The sequence below is a fragment of the Coccinella septempunctata genome, chromosome 8 (genome assembly GCF_907165205.1).
Source record: "Coccinella septempunctata chromosome 8, icCocSept1.1, whole genome shotgun sequence".
Lineage (NCBI taxonomy): Eukaryota > Metazoa > Arthropoda > Insecta > Coleoptera > Coccinellidae > Coccinella > Coccinella septempunctata.
The window spans coordinates 18,080,031-18,092,841 of NC_058196.1; the positions used below are offsets into that span (position 1 = coordinate 18,080,031).

General features: G+C 36.2%; 1 protein-coding gene across 1 annotated transcript; it reads right to left on the minus strand.

The window, feature by feature from the left end:
• Positions 1 to 3,124: 3,124 nt before the first annotated feature.
• LOC123318675 (tubulin alpha-1 chain) lies at positions 3,125 to 5,939 on the minus strand. The gene is made up of 2 exons (XM_044905359.1): positions 5,786 to 5,939; positions 3,125 to 4,606 (listed from the first exon to the last, which is right to left on the minus strand). The coding sequence occupies exons 1-2, from the start codon at positions 5,786 to 5,788 to the stop codon at positions 3,257 to 3,259; spliced, it is 1,353 nt and encodes a 450-aa protein (XP_044761294.1). The 5' UTR covers positions 5,789 to 5,939; the 3' UTR covers positions 3,125 to 3,256.
• Between the last annotated feature and the right edge of the window lie 6,872 nt (positions 5,940 to 12,811).

Here is a 12,811-nt window from a genome sequence, read left to right on the forward strand (position 1 = left end):
AAGTGATGTGAATATTGTTTTACTTCGACAACATTATTATAAAGATGACCTGTGTAACATGAACGTTGGAAATATTACTAAAAAATGAGTCGCCTCAAGTAAATAATACTGAATCAAAGTAAATTTTGTGGCTTATATCAATTTTTTTCTAGTGGTTTTGTTATTAGTTCTTAACAAGTGGCATTTAAAGGCTGGTTCAAAACAAAAGGCAAATCCAGAAACAAGATATACTTACTTAATTGTAAGATGATTCGACCAAACTTGCCTTAAGCCTAAGTTCACAAGATACAGGGTGTTATAGTAAAGTTCAATGTCTGATATTAGAAACTGTAAATAATGCCATTGGTTGTGTTCAAAAAATTACTCCGAGAGTAGAGTATGAATATGAACATGCTCAGGGAACATACTCCTAGGAAGAAAATTTACGTTTGTGAACGCTTCGAGTAATCAGACCTTCTTACTCAGAGTAAGATTGCGATGCAACCATGGAGTATTATGTTGAATATTCAAAGGTATTACAATTGGGTTTAATACTCGATGGTATTACACACATTGGGTATTGATTATTGAATACTAACTGCCCCTAGAGGGGTTCAATACTCAATGGTTATACATTATTTGACAGGAGCCTACTTCTTTCTTAAAAGAAAAAACAAAAGTCATCTTAGTCAACTTGGTATTTCAAGATGCATCAATTGCATTAAGACATGGTTGAAAATGATGATATTGGGCAAAATACATTTCCACGGTTTCATCAAAAGAATATCCTAAAGGAACGATTTGAATTTCCAGAAAAAAATATTCCTGAATCATTTCCCCACTCTTGGCATGATATTCAATACAAAGAATGATCACATTTTGTGCTCTGATTAGAAATCGTTAGTCACTATCCTGAAAAAAAATAAAATGCTAATAATTATTAATTCTAAAGATTATTCTTAATTATTCTTCACTAAAGGATTGAACAAGGTTGAAATTGGGGAGAACTTTATTAATTCCAAGAATCGAAATACTTTTTATTTCGGGTTTTGAAGCTATTTTTCAGAACATCAATTCCTCAAAGAATATTATAATTGATATCTCATGTATCATCCTCTTACTGCCTTCGTTCAAAAATGAATCATTTCCCAGAATATCGCCCTTAATATATATTTATGATACCTACCCCAACATTAATCATCATCACCCTATACCAACAAAATTAATTCAATGCAAAAATGGTATTTCCATAGCTCCAACCAGTCCACCCCAATATCATACGGATTGAAGAGTCTAATTGGAACTGCGGAGAATATGTGAGTTGAATACGAAAATAGTTATTTTCCTAAGTGCGGAAAGTGGCACTTAACTGCAGTTGAGTGCGGACAAGACATATTTCCGCAATGATTAGGAACAATATATTTTACAAGCGCTTGAATACTGTGATAATGTAAAAATTGTTGAATCAGAAAATCTACTTCCTTGTTTAAGGTGTCCTTTGGAAGCACATTTTCAACTTATCCCATTTGAATCCTTAGATCTTGATAAAAATTCTGTTGACAATTCAATTATCTTCCTACTTCGATTTCATGAAAGATATTCATTCTGAATATTATATTATCTATACAGATGCATCTTAAACAAGATCAATCAGTTGGAATAAGAATTTTTCCACCTGATTTAATTCCATATGCACTGCTGAACCTCTTGCAATTGCAAGCTTTGGAATTTATTATCACACAGACGATTGTCTCTGCAGACTATCTAAATGAGTTTCAGATTCGAAGATTGCTTTGATGAAAATTTATAATTGGGAAATTAACTCTTCAAATTATTCTCTTTCTCTAACAATTAGAAAAATTATAGTTGACATTAGAAATCGAGGATTTTCTTTGATATTGATATGGGTGCCGAGTCACTGTAACATTCATGAAAATGAGAAAGCTGATCATCTCCCCAAGTTGGGCTGCTCTCACAAAGATCAATAATCTCGATTCCAGCAAATCCTAAAGACCTTTCACCTATTTATAGACAAAAATTTGGAAATTATGGAATGAGGCATAGATCCAGATTAGCCAAAGAAAAGGCAAAATTCATCAAACCCCCTTGCCCTTGAGTAAAAAGCATGGTTTCAAAAAATTTAACTTCCAATTAATATACAGGGTGATTCATAACTATTGGGACATAAGCTAAGGGCAGATTGTTTGGACCAAAATATGGCGATAGGACCAAATATACCTCAATAAAATATTGCTGTGGAAAAAGACAGAGGGCGTTGAAGTTGAATTTTTTATAAGGGGACATAATAATATTTTCTTCGAAGTTCGAAAGTCCTTTATTAAAATAATTAGAGAAGGCATAGAAGTCGGAGGAGACCACGTAGAACATTTAATTTAAGTTTATTCTTTTTATGTTACATTGTTTTTGATTATGCTTCATCGTCGAAATAAATAAATAAAATAAATAAATCGTTACTTCCGATGCTCTGAACTGTTCAATTGTGTTTTTCTTGAAAACTGATGAAAAAATAGTGAAATTATTAGCAATAAACGAAAAAAAAATTCAACTTTAACGTCCTATCTTTTTCCACAGCAATATTTTATTGAGGTATATTTGGTCCTACCGCCATATTTTAGTCGAAACAATCTGCCCTTAGCCTATGTCCCAATAGTTGTGAATCACCCTGTATACGATTGCTTTTCTCGTAATGAAATTATTAGTTTTGATTGGTTTTCTTTGTTGTTTAAACATAAAGTTACAAGTATGGTTCTCACCATTTCTCCATCATTATTTAGGGCACTATAAAAAAAGTTCTCTTTAAAAAATATATATAATATCCGATCGAGTACTGAAATCAATAGAATCTGCTTAGCAGCAGACTAATTCGGTTGAATTGAAATTTTCTGAATGACCCATATATTTCGAAACATATCAAATTTGATCAATTCATATATTATTATAAGATTCGTTTTATTAGTAGTTATCGATTGAAATTTAACCTGGGAGGACGCAGATATGCTATCTTTCTTAATTTTTCCAATAGTTAGAAATTCATAGGTTTATCATTCTCGCACAGCATTCAGATGTCATTGGACTATACATGGCTCTTATTTATCGTTTTAGTAAATGAATAAAACACAAGAAATGCTGATGTATAAAATGTAATCAAAAACAACCAGACTTTTAAACAAATGTATCCGGAGGAATCAAATAAATAATGTAAAAAACGTAAATTTGCATCATTTAAAAAACAGTCGTTTTGGTGCTATCACACATCTTAGTATTCTTCGGCTCCTTCTCCTTCACCCTCTCCGGAATCCATACCGACCTCTTCGTAATCCTTCTCTAGAGCAGCCAAATCCTCACGGGCCTCCGAGAACTCACCTTCTTCCATACCCTCACCTACGTACCAATGGACGAAGGCACGCTTGGCGTACATGAGATCGAACTTGTGGTCGAGTCTGGCCCAGGCTTCAGCGATGGCGGTGGTGTTTGACAACATGCACACCGCCCTCTGTACCTTGGCGAGGTCTCCTCCCGGCACAACAGTCGGGGGCTGGTAGTTGATGCCCACCTTGAAACCAGTTGGACACCAATCTACGAACTGAATGGTACGTTTGGTCTTGATGGTGGCGATGGCTGCATTCACGTCTTTCGGCACGACGTCACCTCGGTACAACATACAGCAGGCCATGTATTTGCCGTGACGTGGGTCGCATTTCACCATCTGGTTAGCTGGCTCGAAACAGGCATTGGTGATTTCAGCAACGGACAGCTGTTCGTGGTAAGCCTTTTCTGCAGAAATGACAGGAGCGTAAGTTACCAGAGGGAAATGGATACGTGGGTACGGCACCAAGTTAGTCTGGAATTCTGTTAGATCGACGTTGAGGGCACCATCGAACCTCAATGAAGCGGTGATGGACGACACGATCTGCCCGATCAGCCTGTTCAAGTTGGTGTATGTAGGACGTTCGATGTCCAAGTTACGTCTGCAGATATCGTAGATGGCCTCGTTGTCTACCATGAAGGCGCAGTCTGAGTGTTCAAGGGTGGTGTGGGTGGTCAGGATGGAGTTGTAGGGTTCCACGACGGCGGTAGATACTTGGGGTGCGGGGTAGATGGCGAATTCCAATTTCGATTTCTTTCCATAGTCGACGGACAACCTTTCCATCAACAAGGATGTAAATCCGGATCCGGTACCACCGCCGAAGGAGTGGAAGATCAGGAAACCTTGCAGTCCAGTACATTGGTCGGCCAATTTACGGATACGGTCCAATACCAAGTCGACGATCTCTTTACCGATGGTATAATGACCACGGGCGTAGTTGTTGGCGGCGTCTTCCTTACCGGTGATGAGTTGTTCAGGGTGGAAGAGTTGTCTGTAAGTTCCGGTCCTGACCTCGTCGACGACTGTTGGTTCCAAGTCTACGAACACGGCCCTGGGTACGTGTTTGCCGGCTCCAGTCTCGCTGAAGAAGGTGTTGAATGAGTCGTCACCTCCTCCGACAGTCTTGTCTGATGGCATTTGACCGTCAGGTTGGATGCCATGTTCCAGGCAGTACAATTCCCAGCAGGCATTACCAATCTGGACACCGGCTTGGCCAACGTGGACTGAGATACATTCACGCTGTAAAAAAATAATCAAATAAGTCCAAATTTCTTCATTCAGAAAGCAATCGACATATTACAATTTTTATGACGAGGCGATAGTTTCTAGGGTTGCAATGAGAAAATTTCCATATTAAAAAACGATATCAGAAAGAACATAATTTGAAAAAATTATCTTTCATCCGATAAACGAGCACATTCCGATTCCAACAACACTTGGGAAAGATGATGGTTGTGAGTTGAGACTTTATTTATGAATTGTTCGTTACAAACAATAAATGAACGTTTCAAATATTGAATTGACGTGGCATTTACTTGCTGAAAATTTATAATGAAACTAGAAAAATAAGAAATGAAAAACCTAAACGATTGAAAAATTATACTTTTCAATTCCATTGGAAAAAAACTTTGAGGATAAACGATAAACTATAAAACAAAAAATTCAACGAAGTAAAAGCCTAACCTAAATAATTATGAATCACGTAGTCATGATTGAAGTGCCTCCACCATTTATTACACGTATCTATCCAGAGATGGAAGGAATTCTAGCAGACTAGTAGTTTGAACGAAATGCAGGCCATGAATTTAATTGAATTAGACATTTTTATAATTCACAGCCAGCAGAAGCATTTACATAAAAAAAATATAGCAATTTATCCTTCTGAATTCAATGAAATGATAAGCGGAGAAACTATAAATAATTGTGACTAAGATGATAGCAGTCATCCATGGAATTCAATGAAAAACTTCGCGAGATGACACGTCGTTAATCTGTACATTGCAGATTCGTCAAGGAATCCAATAAGTATAAGTGACAATTCTTATTGGATTAAAAGTTGCGAGCAAATTGAAGATTACAATAATCATACGAAATAATGTGTAATTGCAAGCAGGATTTTATGTTGTAAATCGTGAAATACTTCAGATTGGTACAAATTTGGCAAACGGAAAGTTGAGGAAATGGAAATAAAGATGAGAAAAATCAAGTATTTCCTTCAATGCATCGAAACGAACGAGTGCTTCGTCATGAAATAATCAAACATTTTTATTAGACCGGCTTTTCCACAAAATGGCGTCCGATCGCCGGCCTCACCCGAATTTCCTTCAATTAAGACCGACACATCTGTCAAAGTGTGAGAAAATTTCTCAAATACATTTTCAGATTATAAGTGCTCAAGAAAACTAGAAGAATACTCACCATTTTGGTTTTGTATCAGGTTTATCACACACACAAAATTGAACTTAATAGCTTGTCCGTTCAGATGAGCTAGTAATGCAGCTTACCAAACGAATTGTCGATTCTCAATTCGCGGTTGCTATATATAGTTTTTTTGACGTCACCAACCGACGCCCAAACTCGCCAACGCTGATTGGTCCGCGCCCGCCAGGTTTCTCGTAACGGAAACTTATGGCGCGATCTCGCGATCGATGAACAATCTGCATTGCCGTTATTCATTCTTTCATGCCCGTTTTATGGATTTATGGAAGGCCTAAAAATCCTACAAATATTCAACTTCAATTGAATTGCAGTTGAGAATTCCCATTTTTCCATCTGAATACATATTTTAATGTATGCGTAATGCGTTTAATTGAAATATCGTGTCTATTACTATTGCTTTCTAGAATCTTCGAATATCCTGCTTTTTTATATTTGGTTGAACATATTTTGAAAAAACATTCTTCAATTTTCGTTCTATGAGTTGGGAAATCTGTTCTATATTCATGTTCTTTCCAGAGGTGAAAAAAGTGGAAAAGGCAAACATTTTAAATTAAGGTTATGTTCAGAATAATAAAACTGACGATTAAAAATGTTATATGTTTTACAAGTACTGAAAACTCATATAATTTTCAGATTGTTCTGAAACACAACAAGAGATTTATTTTTCTACAATATAGGTACATGGTACATCGAATTCGAATATCTTGTAATAATTATAATGATCGTCTCACGACAGAAATCGGTGAATATTTCCAATAAAACAATGAACTATGAACTCTTTTTTTATATATAACTTTATTCATATTGTAATACATATTAATTATAATAATAAATGATGGTACGTTCCCCCCTAGTGTGGGATCAGTATAATTAGATACCATCATAAACAGAACAGAAGTCAATGACACATGTCTTCTGCATTCTCTTGTATCTTATTCTAATATTTCTAATAATAGAATGTACCTATGCAGACAGTAAAACAGGACATAAACATTTTTCAAGCGCCTTTCACACAAGATCTGGAAGCATCCCTTAAATATTATTTGAACGTTCTTCTTTAGAATTAAAAGAATTGGTATTTCTGTTCTGAAACGTGGATACCAGGATACCTATGTAGTTGAATTTTTATGTGTTATTTTCAAATCAAGTTTTGAACAGAAGCTGAAAATAAAGGTGAATGCATAAAGATAACCATTTCAATTGTTATATCTTCAAACAAAGAACAAGTCATCTGAATGATCACTTAGATACGCTTACTGAAGTGAATAATTGGATCAAGGATCTAATCTTTATTGAAATGAATGATGGAAGATATCCTACATATCCAGTCAAGACGTTGTTCCAACGGAATGGGGAATAAGCAGTCTTTTCACAAACTGGACTCGGAAAATGATCTATTGTTCGCATAAGGCCTGCCGCAGACATGCAACTTTTCAGTTTTGCAACTGTTTAGTTGCAGAATTGAGCACAATGAATTTATATGGGGCCGCGCAGACATGCAACTGAAAAGTTGCAGCGATTGCCTTTGTGTGCGCCCTCGAGCCGCTTGCAATCAAACTGTTGCGCAACTGAAAAGTTGCATGTCTGCGGCAGGCCTTAAAGGCGATTCTTCAAAGAAACCCCCCTGCATAGGCGTATCTTAGGTTAGGTAATGGGTTGACTGTTGATTGCTAATTTGACTTCAGTAATTTGGTATTGGATTTTAATACCTCTGGTATCAAATAATATACTATTGGTTTAAAATTAAGGTGGCTTAAGGACACAGAGCACAACTGGTTCTCCGAACTCGTATAAGTTTTATGAGCTTAGCTTCTGAGGGGTAGATACTTCGGTACCAAGGATAATATGATAGATATGATGCAAATTAATAGTAAGTTTTTGTAAATAATAAAATAAATAATAAATATTATGTAGAAAAAAATTTCTTTAATTTACATTTACTGAGGTTTTCGATTGATTACTTATAATAATTTCAATAAGGGCTGATAATACAATAATCTAGAATTAATATGGGCGAAATAAAAATACTATCCTACATCACAAATTGACCCAGTAGTTGAAAATAGTTCGAAAATAGGCAATATATAGGTATTTCCATAAAATTCTGATTATTTATTATTTCGAAAACGGTAACTTTTTCGGTTAACTAATGTTGATGTCATTCGATAGTAGTTGGTCTACTCTATCGTGATGTGACATTTGATTCATTGGTTTTGGGACACTCTGTATCCGTAGTCTCGAATAATGATAATTAATCATCTTCACAAGCTCAACTGGGATCGTATGCTTCTCACAGACCGGAAAATAACACAATAGACCTGACTGAAATAAGACGAGTAGAGAATGTAGAGATTAAAATCGACGCAGCGATTCCAAATAACAATAAACCTCTTAGGTAGGGACATCGAAAAGATTTCGAAACACAGAGATCTGGAAGAACAAATCATAAGACAATAGACAGTGGAAAATGGAAGTTAAAAGATGTCAAGACCATTAAGACCATCTCTATTGTCATTTCAACATCATCAACAGGCTTAATACCGAAGAAACTAACAGATAATTTGAGGAAACTTTATTTGGATGAAAATATCTACAAAGTCATGCAGAAAGCGGTACTGCTAAAGAGTATCAGAGTTGATATTCTTTGGTACTGCTGGGGAGAGTCTGGGGACAGCGAGAGCGATGCGCAAGTACCAGAGATACAGGGTGTTTCATGAGTCGTTGGCCATAGCCCATTGGTGAATGCAGGTCATCCAGGCCTTTCAGAAAAATTGCTTATTTTGTATCCTAAGGCTATTAGTTTCGGAGATACGGGGTGATTCGTGAATATTGACCTAAATTTGCGATAGCCATAACTCCGGAATGCAAGGTCCGATTTCGCCCCTGAAAATCAATATTTTCAGGGCATTACTCAGAATATCATGATTTTTCATTCAAGCCCCAAAATCTATATTCTCTACATCCCTTACAGAAATTTCGTTATTGGTATGAAAAACTATACATAATATATTCTAAGGAATACAATTTTCACTTTGCATGGCACACTTGTCACAAGGGAATAGGAACCGGGCGAATTCATATTTTATGTCATTTTTTCGAAATGAGGTCCTGTTTTTATTCCTTCGGTGATAATATTTATTGTCCTTTGACGAGATTCTGAATTATTTTAAATTCTATTGAATTCTTCTTCATTTTAAACCCTCAGCACATACTGGAGTGTTCGTAAAAAGTGTTTGGAATTATGTAAAGTCGAGCTGTGTGAAGACTTCCGTTACAGGTGGATAAATATCGACTAAATTCTCAGCTATATACATATCATGATATATGGAGATTTATTCATGCGAATGTCCGATTGATGTTTATTTTTTTCAGTTTCCTCATTAACGATTGACAATAGGGTTTTTGACTTATTGGCAGAACTATGAAATCTTTTCATGTTTAATTTCTTCTCTCAATTTGTTATCATACAATCTTTCAACCTAAGAAGAGACCGGTTTAAGGTCAGAATTTTTAGATGAAATTGTGTAGAGAATATCAAGCAGGTTTTTGATAGGAGCAATATCGTTATTACGATGTTTGAACTTGGATTTGCCGAGTGTTTTTTTAATCTGGGTTTCAGAGGGGGATATCCGATGTGTATAAAAGGAACAGGAGAGGGCCGAGCACTGTGCCCTGCGGTATTCCACTAGAAACGTGGGCATGGGAAGATGATAGCATATCACCAATTGGGACACGAAATGATCTTCCCCTTGAAAATGAGCCAATCCATAACAAGCACTTGCCCCTAATACCCAGATGCTCAAGCTTCTTGAATGTATTATGAAACAGGGACAATTGTTTTTTGTTTATTGACATCGCTCGACGGAACCTCATGAATGAAAGTGCAATCTTGGCTGGACAGAATATCAGTGAACATATTTACATTTGCTCCAGAAACAGTTTCGAATGTTACAATCTTCCTCTCTGAAGGAAAACAATTAAAACTCAAGAATCTGGGCCTTAAATATAATCCGAAAGGTGAGGATGTTCATTGAGTGCAATATGTCTCATAATTAGTAACGATATTTTCTATTTTCCAAACGAGAATCCGATTTCAAACCAATTCTTGTATGCTCAGCAGTCTATTGAAACTTCAAACCCCCGAGGAAACGCCTCGTGAGTGGTACCCATTACGATAATATATTAGTGGACTCTAAGTGAATGTTAAAATCACCTCAATGAAATAAAAAACATTCTTGTCGGTCAACTTCTATTGCAAAATTGATGAAATATTTCTATATAGGATATAGATAAATATTTGAAAATCTTTACAATTAATCAATTAAACTCTGTAATCTGTTTTTCACCTTTTGCGTATTTGTACTCGAGAACCATTCATTTCATAATTATTTATTACCTACTTCTGTTATCCCTCCCAACCTACTTTCAAGCTTTTAATTAAATTTTAGGTTAAAATGGGCAACATTGGCATATGGATTGGACAAAATTGAAGATCAATAACTAGGAACTGGGGCAAATTTAGCTGTGGAAAATTATATTTTCCCTTTTTATTCGACATATGGTCGTTTGAGGCTCATGCAACTTGGCGACCGACAAACTGAATCAACATTTCGCTCCCAATATGGTAAACGATGCGATGTGTGACTCACCCAATTCAACACAAAATATCGACCTACAACTTCAAGTAGTTGCTCATACCAAAGCTTGTGGGCGGTTTCTTGCATCTTTCATATAAGACCATTCAGTATACGACACTGTTCCTCAGGTCCATAGTTGATTTCGGATGACATCATTTTAAGTGTATAATAGTTTTACTTTTAAGGTCGCATACGACAAGAGATGGATCCCCGCCTAATTATTAAATAACTATGCAATGTTGTTAGCGGAGGTGTTTTAAGGAGGAAGGATGATTTTGGAGACTATTTTCATATTCTTGAATTTCCTTTTCAATAATAAGGATTCAGCAAATAAAATTTCGGTACTAAAGAAGACCTAGTAAGAGCAAAAAAATACAGAATCTTTATAAATGTTTGAAACATCGTGAGAATTGTGAATAATACAATTATCAGACTTAAAAACTGAAGCAGGTACATAATTTTCACCAACATGTGTTATTTAACCACTAGGTACATGTGTTTTGCTATAAAACAGTAGTGTCTTCAGGAGGGTGATGGTTCACAGCTCATGCTAGTGAAAATCGTGTAATTTTTTAGTTCAATTATTGATTTTTATCGGCCACATCAATATCAATCCAATAATTATTAGGTACAGAATAACTTCCAATTTCGAAAAACTATGATATTGTGCAAGGTAATTCAAAGCCTGTTGACAGTTGACTCTAAAGCAGCGAGAGTATTCATTCAAGATTTCAAGAATTATTGGCATAACCGTGAAGAGCTCGATATGTTATGATTAGATTTGATTAGATCACCTCTCTCATGACGCCGCGGAAAGTTGGGGATGCAAAGAAGTCATAATCTGACGGATTCGACCACATGGGAGTCGACGTCGACGGCTATTCAACGGTTGAATAGCCTACAATGCTTCCATGTCGCTTCTGAGAGAAGGCCACCAAGCTGGATCGGCAAATTCCAAGGTAGGTCAGAGAGTCAGGAGTCCAAGGCCTTAGTAATAAGGACTGCCTTAGTACAACCGTTTATGCAAGGGAGTAGAATAGCAGTGATGGGCATAATCGGATGATTGCAATAATCGGATGTTCGATTATCGATTTTTTCAATAATCGGATGTTAATCCGAATAAAAATCGTCGTTATGACAAAAGCTTTTTTTCTGCATTTAATTCATATTTTGTAGTATTTTACCAGAGTTCATGGGGAAAGTTCCCAAATTCTACGGAAAAAATCATCATTAAATTCATTCCGAAATGAAAAATACATTACCATTTATCAATAAAATATTATTTTTTTCAATCTTCAGCTTCTGTAATAGATTCTATATTTCAGGACAAAATTTCGAATTAATTTCCAATATCTACGTTTTCGTTTCTTATACTTAATTCTCCAACTATACCTTGAACGATCACAATCAGAGACAACTGTCTCTGATCACAATTCAATCGGCCCGAGCCAAAAATCGATAGAAGATTTTTATTCGAACTGTATGGTATAATCACGTCCTTCTAAACTGCCGTGGTATAATCGACATGCAGCCGCCGACTATGTAACCATTCGAGCATTCTCAGCATTCTCATAATCCGATGTTTCGGTGAGTTCGAATAAAAATCGTCTACAGCGAGCCAGTCAAGACCATAAGGCACAATATTGTTTGCCAACCCATACGGCTTTCATATAAAATGCACTCTAAAAACTATATTCATTCAGTCATCCCCTCCATAAAATCGGTCCCATTCAAAAATCGCAGAGACGATTTTTATTCGAACTGTATGGAAAGATCGACAATCAGCCTCCGATTATTTAACGATTCGAGCATTCTCATAATGTCATAATCCGATGTTTCGGTCAGTTCGAATAAAAATCGTCTACAGCGAGCGAGTCAAGACCATAAGGCACTATATTGCTTGCCAACCCATACGGCTTCAATGTGAAATGCACTCTAAAGACCATTCATTCAGTCATCCCTCCGTAAAATCGGTCCCAGTCAAACATCGCATAGACGATTTTTATTCGAACTGTACGGAAAGATCGACATGCAGCGGCCGATTATTCAACGATTCGAGCATTCTCATAATCGGATGTTTGCGATTATTCCAAAAATCGGATTACCGATTATTTTTCATCCGATTATGCCCATCACTATAGAATAGTTAAGACCGAGCGTTCCGACAGAAAACCATGTTGTTGAGCATGGAGGATTTATGTTATCACGTACAAAGGTTAAGATGGCATCACATATAACCCTCTCCATTACTTTGCAAACAGACGATGTTGGGCTAATAGGTCTGTAATTATTGGGATCCAGTTTGTCTCCTTTCTTAAAAACTGGGCTAATAGATGTACTCAGCTAAGTCGAAAGTTTCCTAGAGGAA